Below are 24951 nucleotides of genomic sequence, written 5' to 3' on the forward strand. Positions count from 1 at the left end.
GTTGAAATGACTAAGAAATTCCATCCAAATGAAGATACAAACATGATAGGTGTCAGGAATCTTTTTAGATAAATCCTTTACATCAAAGGTTGCGGAACCTACAGCGCATTGGTACCGTGTGAAAGCAAGGGTTAAGGGAGAAGATATTGATATTTTTCTTCAACAGCTGGAAGCTGTTTACGAGCATTTTGTGAGGAAGACTGCGAGTAGTTTTCCTCACGCAGGAAAAGCAGTCTCAAACAGAAGTACTTTTTTTTTCTTATTTTTGTCTTATCCCGAAAGCTCCTCACATAAAACAGTCGGCAAACAACATATGCCGTTAACAAGAATTACATCACCTCACTGCCTCTGCTATTATTATAAAGGAATCCAATTCATTCTTTCTCTTTACGAATTCTACTTCTTCCCAAAATCGAAGTAAGTTTCAAAGCGCGATTCGATTAACCTGATAATTTTTATCTGTGGAATAAATTAGCGGCAGCGAAATTGTCATGAAAACCCAAAACTGTTTCTAGATTCTCTGTCTCCATTGGAAATATATGTGAGTGCACAAATGGAGTATTTCAAAGATGACTGCTCACTTTTTTTTTATTACAAATGACGTATTAAGGCTGTTCATTAAGGTTAGTGCTATTAGACATGCCATCTGTTAGCCAGAAAACATTTTTCTAATGAAGGAAAAAATATTATGATTAATATACAAAGGACTAAAACATTTCGCCCAGAAAAGCATGAAATAGGATGCAATTCCTAAAAGCAATTAATAATTTAAAATTGCCTTTCATGGGCAGTGTTAAAAAGACTTACCTTGCATTAAAGTTGTTTTGATTACAATAAACGAATAGCCTGAAAAGATCTAAGCTGATACAACAAGAAAAATTCCTTGATGCACTCAACTGCCTTGGATTGGTAGAGAGAGAGAGAGAGAGAGAAAGTGCAATAAAGGGGGGGGGTTAGTCTTGAGTGCTGTCAATGAGTACTTGTTTAAATCAGTATACGGAGTGCCCATCGGACCATGAAACCATCTTCCCCCGCCCCCCATCCCCAATCACATCAGTGTATCCATCCTTCTCCTGAAGAAGAGGAAGGGGGAGGGGGAACAAGGGGATAAAAGTGAATAGAGAATTTGCGACGTCGACCGCATTTTTAGTTTGTGCACAAGGACGATACGCAGAGCGAAGGTAGGTCACTGACGTAACCAGAGGTACCTTGGATTGGTTCGGAAGATGATGATCCGTGCGGCAGTGTATACGTAAATCATCGGCAACGAAAGGTGCTATATAAAAGCCCACCCCCCTCCGTTTGGGCATCGGAAGTCAAAGAAGTGAAGTGGGTCAGAAACTTAACGTTAGGAGTAGACGAACGGGATAGTTGAAACACCGGACGTTACAGGTAAGGCAACATATTGCTCGGTAACAAGGTATTTACCCGAGACCTACTTTGGACGAGGGTAAGTGAAGAGAGCGATTCTTTTTTTTTTTTTTTTACTATGTCAGATTTCAACTTATTTTCTCTCAAAAATTTGTACCTTCCAAAATGCTTTCGATCACCGGTAGATTCTGATTTGAGTACTTTTTATCTTCATGTTTTTGGCGCTGATAGTCCGATGGTGTCAAATAATTTATTTAAATATAAAAACGTGATGTTTCTGTTAACAGAAATTCTTAGATAGATAAAAGCTTTATTTGTATGAAGTTTGGTGATGAGCTTAATAAGAACAACGAAGTAGGAAACTTCTGTTGAAGTTTCCACATTCAAAGATGTCCGCATTTATTATAAAGCTGTTTTTTTTTTTATATTTCCTTACAAAATTATCTTCTCTGAGACGCTTTGCTTTTCCTTTCTCTAACGAAAAAAAAAAAAAAAAAAAAAAAACCCTTAGAATGTACTATCCAATATTTATGGGCTAAATGTTGATGCGTCTTGGAATATCGTCTTGGACTTACAGCTGGCTGGCATTTGGAATAAACTAAAGAAAAAAGAACATACATGTTCAGTGTTTCCCATAGTTGTGTACTGCATTGGGCATAAACCTGAATATGTGCAACTGTTGGTGACGTTTGTACCCAGAGATGTAATATACGTAATATCCCAAAACAAATAAATAGATTAGCATATAAAAATATTATAAATGATCACATATAAACCAAAAATATCTCATTTGATACAAGTTCTGTTGATTAGCACAAAGAAATTGTGAAATTTAGAATACAGATTACAACATTTAGCGTTTTGATTTTCATTTCCACGCAATAATTCGTTATTTTTAGAGTTTGAGTTTGACTCGTACTTATGTTTAAAATGTTGTGCTGCTATGTGAAATACAAACCAGTAGAGAGTTCATGTAACGTTTGAAATATTATAAGTTAACATTTTAAATAAATTAAAATTCTTTCTCTTTTTATATAAAAATATATATAAAATGTTGTAAGAAATGAAAATATAGTTATTTAAGATTTTAATATTGTAGTACTTTTAAATGACTTTAAAATTCCTTTTACACCTTTTTTGAATATAAATAAGTAAGATATATCCTTAAATTCTATTGAAGTCTTGTGAAATAACATGGATTATTTCACTTGCACTGCCAATAAACGCATCCTTTCTTTTCTTTTTCTTTCTTTTTTTGTTTGGTTAAAGTAATTTAATATTAAAAGTTGATAATTAAATTATATTTTTTTAAATTTTGTTTAATTTAATATTTTAATAATTATAAAGTAATTTAATATTAAAAGTTAATAATTAAATTATATTTTTTAAATTTTGTTTAATATTTTAATAATTAAAATTTATTCATTCAATCGACAGATATTTAATAATTAAATATAGGGTACTATAAATGTTTGGAATACTTTCATTTGATCTAGCCTGATACCAGCAAAGAAAAAAAGTATAGCATTTCTTTTCATTCTCAAAACCACCGCTATTCAACATACCATCATCACAGCTTCATGTTTTGAATCTTTTTCCATGACAATTTCATATTTTTGTAGTGGGAAAATGAGATCTAGTAGAAGATATGCAAATCGCTTGTTACTATGGGAAATTAATAGGGTTGCCTACGGGAAATTTCGATGCTCAGTTAACTGCGTATTCAGTCTAAAGTATCTCGTTTTGCTGATAGCATTTCCAAAAACAAGTACAGTTAACATAACTTTTGCATATACAATAAAGATAAATGTTAGCAAGCATTTTTGCTGTCTTTGTTTTGTTTTGATGTTACAACTAATGAAAGCGAAGACAAGGGATATTAACTTCTGAGATCAGGCACTGACCCGTATCTTGAAAGCATTAAGACGGTACGGAAACTACTTCTCTTTGATTATTGCGACTCGATATCTAAGGCGGAAAAGCCAGACAATAGTTGAATAGCTTTATAAGCATCGAGCTCTTCAAAATCTTTATTGCCGCAATTAAAGTACTTTAAGAGATACGTTAACTTTCAGGAAGATGAGAATCTATTAAAGTTTTTCTTTTTCGTTTGTTTTTCTTTTTAAATTTTGACTGAGGTCATCTACACTAGCGGAAGATCTTATGTCATGAGAAGGTATAAATACTGGAAATGTTAAAAAGTACCTGTATATTATTACTATTATTATTAATAGTAGCAGGAGCGGCTCGTGCATAGCCAATGCGGAACTGCAGCACCCCCATTTTTCTCGATATATAAATATATTTATTAATTTATTTATATTTGCTTGTAATATTTAATTTTATCATCAACAGTCCTATACAATTCTCTTATTTTGTATAAAAAACAATAAAAATCCATCTTGTAGCACTTAAGAGGACGAAGGACGCTAGCAGCACTGTGTTTACCACAGTGTCATATTGCCACGCGCGCAAGCATATGCACGTCCTAGTGAGATGCGAACTATTAGCATAATGCGGCACTGTCCGTCGCGCAGTTCCACTGTTGTTTATATGCAGTTTGCGCCAGTAGTAGAGTGTTCGTAGTGCTCCGTCTCTTTAAATATTTGGACATTACAATTAAAGATTTAATTGTAATGTCTAAAAATTGTAAATCCGTTCCTCTAATTACAATTAAAGGAATGGATTTTATTTTTAAGTAATTTTGAATTATACTAAACTGTAGATTTTATCGATAATAAACAATATTTTTTCATGTTTAATTTTTTTAAAATTTTTACCATAATTTTGATATTTTATCCAAACACGTATACACCGTACTTACAGTGTGTATGTATATTTCGAAAGTTGCAGCACCCCCGCGATTTCAAGCCACGAGCCGCCACTGAGTAGTAGTATAAGTGATGTAGTTTTACTTAATATCCTATTTTCTTAAATAAAAACTTCGAAACAAATGCTTGTAAATAGCTTCAGATCAAATTGTTCAGAGATAATGTGCATCTAGGATTCAACTTATGGAAGCTTATTCTCAAAGTTCTAGTGCAGTCAAATATTAATCTGTGATCTTTTTTTTTTGATCGAATGGTTATAACCCTTTAAACAACTGTTCCTAAACTAGAGGCATCGTCTGAAAGGCGTGTTCATAAATCAGGAGATGCAATTTACTGTTGGTTGGTTATATACCAAAATAGCTAACGCTATGAGGCCAGTATACCGTGTTTCTTCGCTGCGCGTATATATATGTGTGTGTTCCCTGGCTGGTGCATCTATTTTGAGTGATTAAAAACTCAAATTTCAGGGAAGAAAACACTTTACTCCCCTATATGATTAACTAGCTCTTCAAACTGAAAAGCCATTAGAAAGATTTTGCGCATTCTGGATAAGATTCGAACCCATGTCTTTCCAGGCAAGACAATCGCATCGCAGCTATGACACACCAGCGCAAACGTTTACAGCATAATATCAGCGTTTCCTTAACGACTCTTATTACTCGTTCTTTAATTGTTTTTTTTTTTTTTTTTTTTTGGAAAAATCAAATCCTAATGGACAGAGTGCTATTATGATTCGGACCATGGCTTCATTAATCTTTCATCATCTAGGATTAACTAAGAGGGAGAACTAAGGCCGAGAGGACTTAGTGGTTATGTCTGTCGAGTGCTTGAGTTCGCTAACGGATTTTCTGTTTCGCTGAAGACAATTTGGTGAATAATAATCGATACTTAATGCCATTATATCCAGAATGTATTTGCTTCCCCTCCCCCATCCAATCACAAAATACAATGCTTATCCAGTTTAAGTTTACTACTGTTATTTTGTTCAATTGTAACTCATCCTTTGTTTTTAAAATTTTTTCAATTTCAATATAAAGACTAAGAAGATAGGATTAATCTCCTAATTAAAAATGTCCTTGTGTGCGAATCCTCGCGAAACGGATATTCTTTATCGCAAGCACAGATGCGAGACTGGCGATCAGACAATGGTGTCAAAGGTGATATCCTTGGGAAACAGCTTCCTCAAGTTCCATACTGCTCGCTTGTCCTCTTTAAGTAAAACTCGTTTGTTCGAATACCTTTGAACGTTTCATAAGATCGGAGTTTCTCCAGTCGCTTTTTCGTTGTTGTTTTTGGCTCATCAAGCGGGTAGCAAAGTAGGAAGTGAAAACTTATTGCTTCATCTTAGGAAATGGACCTTCATGATGATTGATTCAACAAAGTACAAATATTTATCCGCTCTTTCTTCAGGGCCTAATTCAAATTTAAAACTCCTTCTGCTGTGTGTGTGTGTGTGTGTGTGTGTGAGAGAGAGAGAGAGAGAGAGAGAGAGAGAGAGAGATTAAAGTCGTTTTAATTTTGCTTTTGATATTTTGATATCCGCATAGCCAGTAATTATAAAAGGAGCATCGGAGAAATATTGTTCCATGGAATACTGTACTCGGTCTATCAAGAAACGAGAATCTCGTTAGCGAGATTACTGTTGTCTTACCCAGTTCTTCAGATAAAAAAAATTAAATCTCGAACAACCACCACACATGTTTACCTTGACAGGATTGCTTCCTTCGTACAACCTACTCTCGTTGGAGCACTTGGCATAACAACATCTGAAGTGGGACAGAAGCCATGCAATTAGTGGAGCATCTGCTATGTGGAATAAAGGTGAATGGATCATACAGCTTTAATTAGATAGACTAATACACCGTTCGTGTAAGCCATTTTCTCAAGAACAGGATTTTTGAGACTGCCTACATCTAAGAAGTTTCTCTCTGTCTTATTCTCATTTCTTTTTCTTTGGATATTATTGAAAATTAATATTTTTAGTTTAAGAAAAATGGTAATTGCTCCGCTTGCATCTACTGAAAATTTAAGTCGAATAGATTCGAATCTTAGAGAGGGAATTTCTTGAACAGAAATTGGAAAATTAAACGATTATTTAAAACAATTTGGATTTCAAGTGCTTCGGATGCTGTATCCATTGGTTACCTCAATTCCATACAAAAGGTTTCCAACTCTTAGTACTAATACCATGGTTAAAATTTTCCCCACATTTTCCCCACAGATGGGAAAAAGCCTATTCTGTATTTTCCAGAAGCAGAAAAAAATCCGTTTTTTTTTCAGTTCACACCTTCAATAAATAATTCATGATGCACAGGATGTCAACTGTCATCTACTGCCTACAATATAATGAACATACAAAATGTTTATGGTTCTGATTAAATAAGTCATTTGGAAATAATTTGAATTTGAAATTAGAATGTAATTATATAGTGAATCGAAATATTCTATCATAGCTTTAATATTCCCATATCCTTTTGAAGTAAAATAATACGCGAGTTCTGTTAGTTGCATAAAAATAGTGTAATAGCATAAGAAGCTAGCAATACCTTTGCTACTTCGGTATCAAACCCCTTCGATGACAAGATCCCAAACGATTTTATGTTTAGAGTGTTTAGGATTTCACTGATCTGGAGTACTGTTTGGAACATTTCTTTCTCCTCATCTTAGGGGTATGGTTGAAATTCTTTAAAAAATGCTGAGCACTTGCTTGTGTCGTAAGTTTTGCAGTTCGTATATATTCGAAATCTATAATCGATCGAAATCGCTATTTGGAAAGCTGATAGCTTTCCAAGAATGATAACGTATCCACATTTTCCCTACCCAGTAATTTTAAGGTACTGCTTATGTATTCTAGTGTTATTATTGTACATTGTTCGGACATAGCCTTCGAGCAGTGAAGAGTTGCTAATATCCTAACAACCAACCGTTATATGAAATTCTGATAAAATATATTTTCGAGTAACTCATCATTGCCTTCGAGCAAAAGCGGAAAGTTCTATTCACATGCCATCCTAAAAATGCATTAAAAAACTAAAAGACAAAAAAAAATGCGAGTGTCTCGGATTGCGTCTTTTAAATAACACAATGCAGAGAATTTTACGACATATGACTCTTTGTTTCCTGTCCTAATCAAGACGCAGACTATCTGCTTCGTGATGGATCTCACTCCTTATCAGCTATCCGGTATAAAATAAGTAACAAGGAAGATTGATTGAAACAAACTCGGCGAAATAGAAAGTCATTCCATTGATACCATAAATGTATTCCGTTGAATACTCTGATATCAATACTCTGATAATCGCTGATACAGACCTCGTGACGTCATTTAATGATCGGTCTTTCCTGATGTTCGTGTTGAGTCTAATTTCGTGACAAAAATTACCCATAAAGGATATCAAGGGAAACAGATGACAATTTTGTTCGGATGAATATCATCAGGAAGACATTAGGACTGCTGCCCCCCGTTTTCCCCCCTAAGACTACCGTTGATAATAATAGAAAGGATATGTAGGTACAGGCCAGCTTAATGCTTCTGGATGTAGTCGTCGTTTCCGATTTAGAATACCAGAAATCGACTGTTGAATGCTTCAAAGTTAGCTAAAGTTTCTAAAGGTAAGGTGATGAATCACAATTTTGAACCATTATTATAAATTCTATTAATTTTTTATTTCTTATGCGTGGATTGTATGAAACTTGCGCTACCGGTTTGCATCAATGGTCCGTTATTCACTAAGCTTCTTCGTCAAATAAACACGGTTATATTTCTTATTATCGATATTTGTCGATAGACCTTGATCAATGAAAAATAATAAATATTAAATCACACTTTGTTATGTTACTAACTAATACTAACAAACAGCACAAATTCTAAGGTGTTATTGCAAGATCACTTTTCACCACGATTAGATAAAATTAAAAAAAAAAAAAAAATAAATAAAATAAAATCCTTACTCTGCTAGTTTTGGTTGGTTATTTAGAGTCAATAATGGGTTAATAATAATACAAGAAGGCACGTGTTTTTCTCGCTGCACTACAGATACGAGTGATTCAAAAAGAGGTTCATTAAAAAAAACACAGCTATATCATAACTCCTATTACGATATGCTAAAATTATTTCTTTACACTCTTAATAACAAGCAAATAACTCTTAATAACATTATTTACTGCGAATAATGGCTATTTGAAATTCCAGTTTGTTAACTGAAAGTATGTGCTATGGTCGGTTTGTCTGTTTCGTAGTATGATGAAAAACTCTACATAAATAAATATATTTCTGTGTGTGTGTGTGTCGGCCTGGTTGGCCCAGCGGTTAGCGTAACCACTCTCCAGGCGGCGGGTTCGAATCCCATCAACGGCATTGTTTTTGTGATTTTTTTCATCAATTCACACATAAAAATGGATATACGCTCACCCAAGATGGATTGGGTCGCCATGGGAGAAATAGATCTGATCCTCCCACATATGGGAGAGACCTTCGCCCAGTACCGACTGGGGATTCTATTGGCTGAACATCATCATCATCATCGCGCGCGTGTGTGGGTGGGTGTGCATGCGTGAGTGTAAAGCTCTATCTTCTGCTAATCGATACTCGCCAAATCTAGGCCAGTTTTTTTAATCTACATGGTAGCCCATAAGTTACCAAGGGATTTAAAATGTGAATAACTCATAACTAATTTAAAAAAATCTCCAGGTTTGTATTTCATTAGAACAACAAAGAGAATAAAAATAATTAATAAATAAAAAAGTTATTAAATGTTTAAACTCCTTCGTGACTTATGAGCCACTCTGTATATTCATTGAGCAAGCAGAAAACTAAAGTCAGGAATTGACTTTATATGTGGTTATATTTTACCGGTCGAGTTGCATTTTTTTATTCATATAAGTAGTAGACAGGTGGTTGTAAATAATATGAAATGTACGATAATTCGTACATGTTATTATTGCCTATCCCTAATTAAATAATAATCCTAGTTAAATTAAATAAATTATTTTAAGATTTCAAGAAAATAATAAAACTGGTGAAAGTTTCGACACGTCTTACGCCTGGAGAAGATTTCTCTCTCACGAAAACTGATTTTAACTCGGGCAGGTGAAAAATAGCTGCAAATATAATTTGCTTATCTCCTAGCGATTGCTTCCCGGACATTAATTTTAAACGACCAGTCTATGATTAAGATCAAGACTTCCGGTTACAGTTTATGATTATTAGCAATTAGCTATGGGGGGGGGATGCAGCGCAAAGCAAGTTCATTCGATGTGTAGGGGAGGCAACATTCCCCACATTTCTCTTTTCAGAGTATATGTAGGAATCGAGAATTGTTTCTTCCAACCAATGACGTAAAAGTGCTAACATTAAATAATCCACTTATTTCAAGCAGCTAAACTTGACCGACTGCTCTCTGTATGCATCTTCTGTAAACCTGGAATGCTTACAGAGACGCCGCATGTCCCGAAGCATTAGCTTCATAGGGTACCTAAAAGAGGCACAATAATAAGGATTTTATTCAGTCTTATTTTTCTTGTACTGCAGCAACTTAAAATTAGGAGCCAGAAAAAAAAAAGCAACCAGGTAGGTAAAAACTAGAATGTAGGGAAAAGTAGATGCTATAAAAATGTTTACTTCGCTTTCAATGTAAAAACAAAGCGAGAGAATATTTTCATTAGAAAAAAAATTCTCCCATAATGCATTGTTAAATAAGACTATTTTATAATACATGAATTCGTTATCTTTTATTTGGTGTAGCTATAAATATTCAGAAATCGAGAGTTATGAGCACGAAAAATAGTCAATATCACTCGTATTGTATACTGCTCAAAATAATTAGGGGATATTCTTGTTGTTATTCTTGTTAAAATTATTTCACGCTAAAATGTATAATTTGTAATAAATATCGATTATTTAAACAATATCTCATCGATTACATCCTATCCATAAGTAAGAAATATTTATTCATGTATAAAGTACCCAATAGCCTATAATTGTTTGCAGAAATTTATAATTATCTAACAGAAATTAAAATATCCGTAATTGTTTTGAGCAGTGTATATTAAGAGAAGTATACAGTTGACCTTTTTATGATATGCTATATCTAAAATCATGATGTAGATTATTTTATATATAAAAAGTTATCTTAATTAAGGGGTATTACATCCCATATTGTTTCATAGCCGAATAAGAAACTCAAAGAGTTTCATGCCGAATATAGAAACTATATAAAGTTCGGCGAACACCTGGTAGTGCAACACCAGGGCAACTCATAGTATACCTGGTAGTGAAACACTGGGGCAATTCATAGTAAAGGTGGAGCAAGTTCCGTTCACTGTTCTTGGTATTTACCCATAATGTGAACTTAGCTCCTAGGAGCTGTATTACTGTTCTACATTATGAGAGAAGGTCACTACCCAGACCGGTTTCGACCTTTATTGAGGTCTCATCAGTGAGTAGGTAGACCTGGATAATACCAAGTTTGTAGAGAACAAAACTTACATATGTCCTACTATAAGAATTGCCAAGAAGGTGTCCTAATAAATTACTAAATATATGAAGAGCCAAAGGCTTCAATTCGGCGACGTAAAATTATTTAAATTTGATTAAAAATGAAACTCGTTCAGTTTCTTATTCGGCTATGAAACAATACGGGATGTAATATCCCTTAATTTAAATAATTTTACGTCGCCGAATTGAAGCCTTTGGCTCTTCATATATTTAGTAATTATATATAAAGGATTTATTAGGTTAACATAAGATTTATGAAAACGACCGGACATTATTAAAAAAAAAGGCTTAGAGATGTGTAATAGTATCTATATCAAGGCTAGAGATTTCATTTATTATTTATTTCTACTTCTTTTATTTCTAGCGTTTAGTTTGCTGTTTTTATAAAATAATATCAGCGGGGATTTTTATAAATAATGTAAAATATACAAAACAAATCCCATTTTACATTTTAACTGGCGATTTTTATAATACTTAGATGTTTATTTTATTAACGTTTAATCGGTATTGCTATCTAGATGTTGAGTACTATACAGTAAGAACCATGTTCACTTCGTTCTTATTTGCAAGAAAGTTCAAATATATATGATGAACAAAAACACTAAATTTCTGACTGATATTCTTTAAACAAGGGATAAGATTTACAAAAATTGACATCGATTATCACCATTTGCATAAATTAGCAACAGAGTAAACTATTTTGCAAACTTTGCAAGTGAGTATTTGCAAACGTTACAGAATATCGTTTGCTGAATTAAATATGCATTTATTTGTGAGAAATGAGCAAGTAAATGCTGCATGTTTGAGTCACGCAACAAATTTCTGTTCTTTTTTAAATCTCCTGAACATTCAGACATTTGACTCTCCCCCCGCGGTAATTAGATGGACGAACCCTCGCCTTCATGAGGCTTAACTGATTAAAGAAATGGCAGAATAGCATTCAAGAATAGCTATAACTTTCATGTCCGAGTTTGGTCCATTTTTAGCTCGGTTGCGCTTTCGCCATTTTCATAATTGCTTTGCTTTTATAGCCAGTCTCATCCTGCACTATTACTGCTCTTCTGTTGGTTTATTCGAGGTACTGGCGTACATCCTGTACGCGAAGCACGAGGTCAAATGTTACGCATGTTAAACCGGAACGCAGGAATCCTTTTTCTGTACAGATTTAAAGCATATTCGAGGACCAAATGATAATCCAAAAGGAAGGGCCTCTGCTTGCTGAGAAGATAAACTATCCAACTCCTCTACCGTACCATTTTTTCCGAACAACTGCGTCCGCTGTGCAGGTAATCAGTTTCAGACTGTGGTAATGATGCCCACCCCTTTCTTATACGAGTCTCTTTAAGGCATGCGCTATAAATAAATACAGTCACAATAAACAAATAGATAAACCCAAAGCAAGTACATCAGTCAACTATTAGCCAAGCGCACTCCTTCCAGAATAAATGCTACACAAGAAGTGAATATAAAATAACCGAATAAGGGGGGGGGGGACCAAGCCAGTATAGAATAAATAAATGAATAAATAAAAATTTTCCTTCGATTAATTTTTTTATACCAGCAATATTATCCTGATTTAAATTAAATAACTTTTTCGCTAAACCATAAGCTTACTAACTTTATAATAAATATGCTTAGAAAAAATACTTGATATTCATTTAAAAATGTCTTTATAATAACTTAATTTATGGGCGACATTCATCCCTGAACTCCGACTTCGAGGTTATTGTTTAAGCATTTTCTTTCATTTTTTGACTTTTTTATTTATTCGTGTAGGGTTCCACACGTTCCTCGACCGACCCTTAGGACTGGTTGAGTCCTCCTAATGAGGGATTAAGTGCTATATCTTATGACTGTAGCCTGTGTGTTCACGGGGTCCGTTTGCCTGTTTGCGGGATGGAAAACCCCAGATAAACTGGGGGAGAAAACCTTGCTGTCCACGCCCAAGACCGGATAACTTGGCTATGACTGAGAAAGATCCTTAAGCTCCTCGCGTCATCGACGAGAATCGAACCTAGGATACTCCTTCCCCAGGCATATGGTTGCGAAGCGCAAAGCTACTAGGCTAACCACGAGGACATTTTTTGACTTATTTACTTATTATGAGTGGGCAATACAAAAAAATATTTATTTAACTATGGCTTTTAAAAGAATTAATTCTCCATCTTTCGCGAGCATTATCAATTTTCAACAGTTTTCATCATTTTCTACATACTTTTGCCATCGCTGAGTGAGACGTTGTATGCTAACCCTGTGAAAGCTGACTTCGATGTCGGAGATCTTCATAAACAGATTATTTCAATTTCTCGTTCCCCGCAAAATGATATCTTAGGAGTGCATCCTTCAGAGGGAGTGTCAAATCCCAATTAAGCGTAAAATTGGGAAGATCAGATCAGTCCAATTAAATGGCACAGCTGCATCCTTGTGTTCCAAACTAGTCTGAATTCCGGCGTTGTCATAGAGACGGAGGACATCAGGGTCTGATCCAACGTGTATTTGTGTTTAGATGAACAGTATCATCTCCATACACATTTTTTCAGACAGGTATAATTTCCATCCCACTCACATTTTCCGCAATCATGAATTCAATCACCAGTCCTTACATTCATCTACAACATCCTCCATTTTGAATTATTCACTGTGGTAAACCCGAAGAGCTACTGTCCACTTAATGACGTGTAAAGCTTGCTATGGCGCTCGAACAGATGGTCCCACGAACCGGGGGTTTTGAAGACATATATTTGTGTTATAGACAAAGCAACGTATACCATTAGCACGATTATTTATATCTCTCTATATATGAGAGAGAGAGAGGGGGGGGAGAGCTTTCCATGTACGCAAATCCTACTTTAACACACTGCTTATATAAAAACTTCTTTTTATTATTAAATAAAAGAAATTGCATTTTTCAACGTACGATACGCTCAATACATGTATATTGGTGTCAAAAAGTATCTAAACATCAGCTTTCAAAGCAAAATCTATCTTATCTGACAAGATCAGATGAGAATTATAGTGACCATACCTATACCGATTATTAAAATTATATATTAGAAAGAACTACTACATCTAAAATCGATTTTTAATATTACCTCAAGTAAAGCAAAAGTTTTCTTCTGCTTTCCTAAAAAGTGTTTTTTTTTACTGCAAATACGTCGCTATAGCAACACTTTTTATGCCTTCGAGATGTTTTCATAAGTGTGATGCAGATGAGCTTGAGGAAATTCTTAGAAAAAAAATGGTTTAGCATATAATATATATATAATGTTAAAGATACCAAGCAATTTTATAAGCTAGGTTTTTTAATCCTTTTTCCCAAGTAAGCAAACAGACAAGTAAGTCAAGTTAGCGGCTGCACGTAGTGCAACACTAGGCAACTCGTGGTAAAGGTGGAGCAAGTTCTGATCACTTTCCTTAGAATTTTCCCCTAATGCAAAGCACATTTCCTTGCGGAGATGTATGATGCTGTGCATTAAGGTAATGGTCACTACCCATACCGGTTTCGACCTTTATTGGCTCTCACTGACAAGACGAAATGTGCTTTTACATTAGGGGAAAATTCTAAGGAAAGTGATCAGAGCTCCACCTTTACAACGCGTTGCCTAGTGTTACACTACGTACAGTCGCAAACTTGACTTACTTGTCTGTCTGCTTACCTCTCTCTCTCTCTCTCTCTCTCTCTATATATATATATATATATATTATTTTTCATACTCTTTTTGTCCTATTTTTAGAAACCTATCAATTCAATTCAGCCGCTGTTATTGAAGCCATGCCTCGCCACTACATGATCATCGCTCTTTGCTCTGCAGGTAACATACTTTTCATTTATATTGTTGTATTCTTAGATGAGTTTAAAACTAAATCTGCACGAATTTTTCGTGATTTATTGATCATGAAAAATCATACTTTTTCATGATTCATAAAAACATTATGAATCGCATATATACAAGTAACATATTTCTAATGAACAATATTTAAACTGAACATTCTAATTAAAGTTTAATTAAAATTTAAACGATAATTAATCTTAATTAGTTTACCGCTGTACATTTTACCCACTAATTTATTATTATATTCCATTAATTCTTCTTCACTGAAATCCTGCTGTATTTTGTCCTTTAACCTTCAAAAGAGTCTACAGAAACGAAGTTATGCAAACTAGACAATTACTGAAAAATTATAGAGGAACTTCGGCTAATAATACAGAATACCATGTTACACACAAAATGGCATTACCTGAAGTTCCTCTACCTTTACCATCACAAAAGAACTTTGAAAATAGTTTAGCATAAAATCGAATTAGCAAATGGAATTATACCAACTATACATGTTAATATTATACATCGTGCCCTATCAAAATGTTTTTTTTTAAATTTTTCTCTGTTTCTCTGAATATTTAGCAACACTTTCTCTACAGTCTAAATGATGTGTATAATGAATGTTCATTTTAAGGAAGATAATAATCGCGTGGTATAAAGCCGCCACCATGCTTACTGGAGGCCTGACATAAAAACAGAGTTCAGCCATTAGTATCTAGAGCAGGATTCTTGTATGATCTAAATTAAATTTTTACTGCATCTTACTATACACTGAAGCAGTGAAGCTTCTTTCCTCGCAGATTTATTTTTCATTCTTCAATTGAAGCAAACCGGAACTTAAACACCTATACGATAGTTAATGAAAGATTATTGACTATCACCAGGCCACGCTGTCTAATTCTTGGTTCAGTTAGTGGAATGATTTCTCTAATCTCTCTCTCTCTCTCTCTCTCTCTCTCTCTCTGGAGCTGGATAATTGTAACCTTTCTTTCAATGACTGTAACCAAGTTTTTTTTTTGTTCCAGTTAGTACTGGATGCGTTTGTCCATAACAGTTCTTCTCCCAGGATTTATCTTTAGGTCTTGCACATTTGGCTTTAGCCACGCAATGCAAAGATTACGCATACACGCACATAGAGAGAGAGGAAGACAGATCTTCTAAGAAGTATTTTTAAAGTTATTGTCTAAGGAAAATGTCTTAACACTTAAAAGCAAAGAAAATGAAGGAGAAAAACAAAAACATAGTAAAACCGCTCTCTAAGTGTATATGTGTGTGTTGGGAGAACAATGGAAAGTAAGATCTAAAAAGAAACGAAGACATCACTCAGCGCAACCAACTAACAACAACGAATCATCTCTGGTTGAACTTTATTACGTCGTCATGATCTATTAGCTGAGTTTGGACAGGCTGAGATGGCATCTAGAAATGCATGAACCTGGATATTGTGTTTGACTTCCAGACATTAGTAAACAGCAGTGTTGTGTATTGAAACAAAAACAAGTCAGTAACGCTTTGAACAAACCTGTTCTGTTACGGATCAGTCCATGGATTGGCTTAATGCTTTCTCTTGATGGCTATGTTTAGAGATGAGGGATGATCATGTTTACTTGTGTGTGTGTGTGTGTGTGTGGTTCGCTTAATGAAAGGGATTAGTATATGGTCAGCTGTTGAAACTCGTATTGGGGACAAACAAGGAAGTCAACACGAACATTCCACTCACTAGGTCAAAAATTTCTGCACTCGGTATTCTTTCTATCATATATCACTTATCCTTCTGTACTCGGTATTATTCTATCATACATCGCTTCATTTAAAACAAAAGAAACTTTTGTTTTAAATGAAGAACTCCTGTTTACTATTATAAAGCTGGTGTCACCGTGAAGAATCACTAAAGTCAGAGCTTAGAGAGAGAGATGGAGAAGCTATTTTACGAAAACCTTTATTTTTCCAGCCGTTCATAGTGACAGCGGGAATTCTTGTATTCAGCAAGAACCAGCCACAACAACAATAATACTGCTATTTTGACTGGCTCTTAGCTCTTGAGGAGATATTGTGCTTGCCACCTCGGCTACGCAAAACTATATCCATTTGTTTTTGTTGGTGATTTTTCTGTCTTTATCTACGTTTCTTTCGGTGAACTACTGAGTAATTTTGTTTTGAAATGTTTGTCTGTCTGTTTTCTTAGGGATGAAAAATCCCAGTTTACTATATTAAAAAAATGGGAATGGTTCCAAGGAGTATCAGACTGACTATCATATGTCACTGACATGCTCATTTACATGATCTGTACCTAACTAAGCGCATGGATGAGGTGAAAAGAGCCATTTACTACATGGATCCAGTCGGAGATAGAGCTGCGGAATGCAATCGAGTATGCAGAATTCTTTCTTCACTTTTTGAAGTCTGCGATCCGAAGATGGATTCTGAGGGCTAAGCGGAGTAGTACTCGCCTGTTTATTAAGTAGGCGACATGCGTTCATCCACTTGCTAGCGTGTACGAATAAGGTAAGCATAGAGAAAGCTCAGTTCGACTCTCACGGACTGATTTCTAATAATAAAAAACATCAGTTAAAATTTTTGTAATGCCAATTCAAGGTTCTGAAGTGGGAGGGATGATGGAAGTTCATTATCACACAGATGCATCTTTTGATCTTAAATGACATGGGTTAACTTAACCCGTTGTCATTTATGTTTCGTGTAGTTTAAGATTTAACCTATGTCATGATAGTTAACTAAGAATGCTTGCCTGAAAAAGAACGTAATAAAGTTCTGAGATTAGAAAATACACGATATATACAGTTTTCGATTTTAACATGACATAGTATTTTTTTTCTTTTTTTAGTGTTAGCAGTCGTATTGGGAACTGCTGTTCACAGGGTAAGCGACCAATTTGAAATGTTTCCGTACTTAACATAATATTGATTTATTTCTCGGTTGACTATTTTTGAATATTAAATTACTTAGGGCGATACCAATAAGAAAAAAAAAATATACAACAAAAGATCATTATTTTCCGATACTGTACTAAGAAAAAGCATAATATTATTATTAAAACATTCTGTAACTGTGATCATCATGATTGTGACTAACGCAAATAATTTATTTCAATTTTTAGGTGAAGCGTTGGGAAGAATTCCCGGATGTTGAGTTTACCTTTGACTGTGACAACCGAGCCATTGGTTTCTACGCCGACCTCGAATTCAATTGCAAGATCTTCCACATGTGCGATGCCTATGGTCGACGCGTGCCTCACATCTGTCCCAATGACACCATGTTCAATCAACAATATCGTGTCTGTGACTGGAGTTATCGAGTTAATTGCCAAGATGCCCCCAACTGGTATTATTTGAACGAAGAAACTTATGAGAAGTTACCAGAAGAGAACTGAAGAAATCCCCTTGAAAATGTAAACGGATCTGCTTTCGACCATCAATTGAATTACCACACGATGTCTTCAGGGACTAGTTTACCAACTCTTTGGATATTTAAATTATTATACCATCCTTTGAAAATCCATTAATATGAAGATATCCGATGGACTATGGGATGCTGAATAAGAGAAAGAATATGGTCACTATAGAAAATCCTCATTCTCAGAAATATTGAAGAATTGAAAACGATTCTGTAAAGTTTAAGTTAATGCGATCCTGATTTCATAATTTTTATTATTTTAGTAGAGTAATTAATAATTATTTATGTAACGTATTCATTACTAATGTAATCAGTGTCTTATTTTAATGATAATCCAGAGATGTCCTTCAGATTGAGCCTATTTCATCTATCCTATGTTATATTTTTTCAACGAACTCTGACCACATAAACAAAATTTAAAAACAGGCAAAACTAATATAAAATCATATGCGTAAAGGAGGATTTGTTTTCTTTTATTGTAATCTGTGCAGAACATTAAAGGTTGTCTGCAAAAGATTTTTTTTTCGGCGCTTCTATACCTTTCTGTAATGATATTTTCTCAATAAAATATCACAGAACTTCAAAATCCTATTCACGTCATGTCACCACTTTTTTAAAATTATAAAATTACAATAACATGTTAGCTTTTAAACTATAAAAGTTATGTCTGTTTTTTAATTTGTAGTTATATAATAATACCATACTATATGATATTTTGAATTGAAATCATAATAAAAACCAATAAGTGGTTTCAGAGCACTAATGTTTCAACAACTGTCTAAAAATTGTATTCAAACATCATAAAGATTCATTTTCAATCTTAAAAGTTCTATTTTTTGTTAAGAATATGCATCGCCTTCATTATGACAAGACGTCAGGATATATTCTTCGCGGTCACGGACATGGGTCACATTTTTCCCTAAAAGAGAATCTTATGTTTTAGCTATAGTGTTATTATTTCAATGTTATATTTCTATCAAGCTTTAATGAGTGAATTGTAAATTAGAAACAAAAAATCTTTGTACAAATTTTATATCAGTAGTAGTTGCAATAAAAGGAAAATTGGGATGGAGCTGTGATATTATTTCCATCTTGCAAGTGTAGCCATACTTGAGTATTTTAAGTAAATACTATTTTAGATACAATGCAGGATCATTTGGAACTGGTAGTAACATTTAAACATGGCAACAACCATCGTTGTTGCCATGGAAACACTACATCCGTTCTGAGAATCCAATGAAAGTACTCTCCGACCACAGATGCAAGAACCTCGGCTGGCAACGTGCCAAGAAGAGTCGATTCATGTTGAACAGGAGAAAGGAATAAGGCGATGTACGAATTCGTCACCAACACGCAAAATCACGTGCTTTATACGTAAAATTTTCCAAACTGGTTGTACAAGCAAAGTAGTTACCACTTTCAAAACTAGAATGTTCATAAAAGAAAGCTAATTTTACGACGTATAATAATAAACACTCATCCCACGAAACCTATTGATTACCCTATTATCGGAATGGATTCGCTTTCTTCTGCCATGCGCAGAAGTGTCAAGGGGTCTCGCATTTGTGGTCGCACAGTACTTTGGAAAATTTTTTATCGCGTCAGAAAGCATTTTTTTATGAACTACACCTTTCACTATGTATACAGCTGATCAAAATATGTAATTAAAAGGTAGTCATTTCTCGCTGCAGTGAACGTACTGGGGCCAAAGAAAGATTGTTAGAAAGTTTAAGTTTACAACAGTGAATTAGCATTGGTATCTATGAGGAATGACCGTAGGTTTGGTGTAGAGGGAGTTGCGTAGCTTCATCAGTTCGATAAAATAGTGGACTACTTGTATAACGAATAGTACCGCTGACAAGCACCGAACTACTTTACATCTGCACGATAAACTGAAGATTAAGTAAATGTCATTATGAACTGAATGGGTATTCCATGTTAACGACATTGTTATGAGCCTTTGTCAAGAAATCAGGAATTGTTTAATATCCTTTGTTATAATTCAAAAAAAGTATGTATTTCAACCGCTCACAATAAGAATCCCTATTTCTTTTACTTCATCTTCCGCAAACAAAACAGGTTTACACGGGTCATAGTGTGCAACAAAGTTGATGACTGTGGCAGGTGCAACGTTTGAGTGAAAGTAGAAAGTGGTTATTCAAGTTCACAAAACTGAAACAGGGATCGTTACCATATTGTTCTATGCATGATTCTACGAGACACGATGGTCAAAGCAAAGCTACTACTCCATCAGCGACTGAAGCTACGTCACAAGTACATTTGAAGAGAAGAGATATCGGCGATTTCTAAACCCATAAAACTAAGAAACCTTGAAGCATCCATCCCGATTCCCTGATCCGATCATAAGCCTGAGAAGGTGAGTTAACCGGGGGATGACAGGATTTCTTTTTTTTTTTTTTTTTTTTTTTGTATCCAGGAACAGAGCTCTTCATCCAACAAACCTGGAAAGCTGTCCAAAGAACGTATGTGATTAACAGACGTCATACACCAGAATCACAACCAAAACGAATTCGATTGTAATTAAAAAAAAAAAAAAATTAAACTCATATACATGCTGGACAGTCTAAAACCACAGAGGCTTCTGGAGGACATTTAAAAACACAGCTTCCTTTGGGATTTTCCAGACACAACAATAGCGAGATATGATCATTCACAAGGTCGATGATTATTATATCAAATGATATATATTATCTGTTATATATATGAAATTTATGAAAAAGCACCAACTTTTTTTTTTAAATTTCAAACCCTGTATATTTTAAATGTAATATAATACGGCTAAATACATTTTACAATTTACTATTATAAAATGTCACAAGAATAAATTATGAAGAAAGAAAGGGTCGGAAAATAACACCAGTTTTGCACACAGGGACTACTTTATAAACAAAAACAAATGTCAGAGGACTATGCAACAAACTACAGTACGGGGTTCAAAAAATAAATAAAATTCATAATTCTGAGATCGAATTTATGTTTGGACTGACACAGGAAGGCTTGTAACCGAAATTTGTTTCGACATCGTTGGCTATGCCAATATTTCGCAATGGGGCGTCCAGCAAGGCTCAGTTCAGTCCTGAAATTCTTCGTGTGGGTCAACTGGGAAAGCGACTTCGAAATAATGCAAGTAACGACAGTATATCAGGAGATTGATACTTCCATAGTGCAGTACGAAGAACGCACGCGCTTTCCAGTTAGAAAAAGATGTGGATTCGAATCCTGTGAATTTTAGGTCTTTTCAACTGAAGCTGGGATAACTGGTCAAAACGGAGTAAGAGGTTACCCTATCAAAACAGGTAAACCAACTAGTGAATTCCTCAAAACTAACACTTGCTAGAATTTTTGGGCAGAAAAACGTTTCTAACTTCTAGAAAGACTGGCTAACTCACTTGCCGTTGAAGAACCCTATACAGACTGAGCTTCGTGGCTTCCATATCTTCTGGATGAAAGTGGTGGCGCATTATACCATATTACAGTACATCCACAAGCGCGTTACAGGATACTATGGTAGTACTACATGATAAGTTTACATCATATTTACTTCAAAATTAGTCAACTATTTGTTAGGACATTGGCGGATCTTATATTTTGGTCTTGTAAGGAACTTCTAAGGTGTATCAATCAACCTAGATCTTGTCCAATTCCTGAATAGAAATAAAACAAGTACTCACTATTTTTATTTGCTTTGTTCTTTTCTCCAAATTTTCCCAAAACATTTCTACGAGGGTGGTCTGAAAGTTCTCGCCCTAACAATGAGAACACGAATTTACAATTTCAAAATCATTTTTATTTTTCAACATAATCTCCCTTAAGACTAATACATTTATTCCAGCGATGCTCCAGCGCCATTATCTCGTCCCTGTAGTGGTTCTCAGTGAGATCTGCAAAATATCCCTCTACAGCTGCAATCACCTTGATTCGAAGAAAATCGCTGACCAGCGAGGAAGAGTTTTAGTTTTGAGAAGAGAGAGAAGTCAGAGGGAGCCAAATGTTGGAATAATGTGGATGTTCCAACAATTTAAAGTGCAGTTCCCTTAATTTCCCCATTGCCAAAACAACTTTGTGGGCAGGCATTGTTCTGACAAAAGATGATTTTTCCTTCTTCAAACCGAGTCTTTTCTCACACGTTTTTTCGTCTAGTCTGGTTAAAAGTTCGGAATAATATTTCTGGTTATTGCTTTACCCTTTTCAAGATAATTAATAAACAAAATGCCTTTAGCATCCCAAAACACCGATGCCATGACCTTTCCTGGTTGGGGCCACGATTTTGAAAACAGCAGAGCTGATTGGTTTCTCAAAAGGTGAGATATCCCCTGGTGTTTAACCAGTGGAAAAATAACCCACATTGCTTGTCTAAGAGGCGTAACTGTGGCCCTAAGACAGGCTGTCAGGAACGAGATCGCCGTCGTCTGAGAAGGCTGGCAGGGAATTTCCTGTGTGCAACAATTGACCAAAGCATTTAATGAAGGCTGTTCCCGACCCATATCTCATCGAACTATGAGCAGGGAATTGAAGAAGATCGGTACTGGCAGCCGCATGCCTATACGGAAACCACTGATTTCTGAGAAGAGCCTGAAAGTTCGTTTACATTAGTGCCAGGAACACCGTGACTGGACACTGGAACACACTAGAAAAAAGTTATGTGGTTCGACATGGTACACCTTGTTCTCTATTGACAGTAGGCAGAGAGTTTGGTGAGAGACTCATGAAGCAATGAACCAAGCTTGCGTTGTAAACACCACTCAAGGTTCTGTAGGTGGTGTCATGGTGTGGGGCATGTTCTTGGCATGGAATAGGTCCCTTGATATTGCTGGAAGGTTGGGTGTCCTATAAGCTATATCTGAACATTGTTGACGATTAAGTCCATCCTGCAATGTTGACTTTTTATCCAGCAAGTAAGGATTGTTTTATGGACAACAATGCTAGTCCATCGCGCAAGTATTGTTCAGTGGTTTAATGAGCATGACAACGACTTCCCGCATCTTCCGTGGCCACCACAAAGCCCGCATCTGAACCCCACTGAAAATGTATGGGACATGTTAGAAAAACAGACCTGGAGGTAAAGTCCTCTTCCATCAAATTTGAGTCAGTGAAAAGACTGTCTGGTGAAGCCGTATGTTGTAGACGTAGATGCAATGTAACACCTTGAGAAATCTATGCCCAACCGCATATGTGCTGTAAATCGGGATAAAGGAGGCCCAACACGCTATTAAATAAAAGTTCCTAATTCGGTGGCCGGTATGTGTATATTATGCCAGCTTAGAATCGCTTCAATTTAAGAAATGATCGCCATGCAATAGTATTGTCATATCTTGATATCCTGGTTAACCCGACAACACATATCCTATTATGTCACCTTGTGCGCATGTACAGCACATACAGCTAGCGCGTCTGTCTGTCGAAAGAGTAATATTTGAGTTACCAACCGCGCCTCCTGAGAGTGTTGCTACTACTTTGTTTACAACCATCTTATTTTCTATTACGTAATATTACGCAACTCCAGTTCATGAAATTAGGATTCGATGGACGACGGCTCGCTTAATGACGTTTGTCCAGGAACCAATTAGGTCGTAAAAGCGGGGGATCTATTGCGGGATGAAAGTCGAATAATAAAGTCAAGCTTAACAATCTACTCGTAGGCTACTCTTTCGTCTGCTTTTATGCGTTCACTCATAAATGGAGTCTTCAGTAGGAATTCATGAGTGTTCGTATATTTTAGCAATGTTGCTTCGTTTATTGCTATTCGGTTGTATACCTCATTTTACCTCAGTGCTTTTTGACTTCTCTTAAAAAAGACTACAAAAACACAGGACCATTAAAATTAAAGGAAATTAAAATTCTGATGACCAAAAGAACACTATTTTTCGGTGATTAAACCAGCATTGTATGTTTCTCAGTCGGAAATTTTAGTCAGTGGAACTGATTGATTGATTCCTTCTAAACGCCTATAATTTAGGACTAACTTGGGTTATATTGAATTACGACCGAAGCGACTAAGGATGTGAAGCCAGTGTATTATGCCTGTTAACTGTGTGTGTGTGTGTGTGTGTGTGTGTGTGTGTGTGTGTGTGTGTGTGTGTGTGTGTGTGTGTGTGTGTGTGTGTGTGTGTGTGTGTGTGTGTGTGTGTGTGTGTGTTCTTTTGGCCCGTTTGCCTGTTTTGCGGGATGACCGAGTTTTCAAAGCGAAGACGCTGCCACCCTTCGTTAGACTAACTCTTCGGTTGAACCATTTCGGAAGACTCGATTAAATAAAGAGACCGACCTATTTAAAAGCAATAGGCCACGTACTTTATTATTTTAGAAGTTTTCTATTATAAAAATATTAAATGATTTAAAACTATACTGACCGAAAATTAGTGTGATGCAAATTTTTAACATATTAAAAATATTTGGAACGTTTTATAATTTAATATATTTAAGTGGTAAATGAATTTTATTGCCCGATGTGAGACAACATCCACTGATTACTGAAAACCCGTAACAGTTTTAGTTTCATTCATTACAAAATGGCATCTAGTTCACGATAAGTTTCAAGTAAGACTCGGTAACGTGGACCTTCATCTTGCTTTTACGACTGTGCAAGAACACAGCTATATTCCATATTCATGTAGAATCACGACAAAGCTGAACTAACCGAGAAACTTGAATTCCATTTTATGTAACAAAAGCTGCAATCTACTGCTTCCAGGTTGGTCTAAACAAATAGCCCCCCCCCACCTCTTTCTCCTTGACTAAGAGTTCCCTTTATATGAATTTATCAGACACAAAAGGGTAACAAATGAAAACATACGACTATATTATTATTATTATTATTATTATTATTATTATTATTATTATTATTATTATTATATGACACCTCCAGGTAGTCCGACGACTCATCGAGGGAGGACAACTACCCTACATCTCTCTCTCTCTCTCTCTCTCTCTCTCTCTGTCTCCACCAGTAAATACACCAACATCTACCGTCTGCCACCACTACTGGTATTTCCACAGACAATCA

The 24951-nt window shown here is 35.3% G+C and overlaps 1 protein-coding gene across 1 annotated transcript; it reads left to right on the forward strand.

The window, feature by feature from the left end:
• The first annotated feature begins 1342 nt into the window (after window positions 1–1342).
• On the forward strand, window positions 1343–17907 carry LOC150093830 (U-scoloptoxin(01)-Er1a-like). The gene is made up of 4 exons (XM_090412527.1): window positions 1343–1392; window positions 14433–14510; window positions 17362–17396; window positions 17635–17907. Exons 2-4 carry the CDS (start codon window positions 14471–14473, stop codon window positions 17905–17907), a joined length of 348 nt encoding a protein of 115 aa, XP_090268653.1. The 5' UTR covers window positions 1343–1392; window positions 14433–14470.
• The last annotated feature ends 7044 nt before the right edge of the window (window positions 17908–24951 follow it).

Source organism: Typopeltis vanoorti, chromosome 23 (assembly GCF_054136105.1).
Source record: "Typopeltis vanoorti isolate ZY-2024b chromosome 23, IOZ_Tvanoo_1.0, whole genome shotgun sequence".
Taxonomy (NCBI): Eukaryota; Metazoa; Arthropoda; class Arachnida; order Uropygi; family Thelyphonidae; genus Typopeltis; species Typopeltis vanoorti.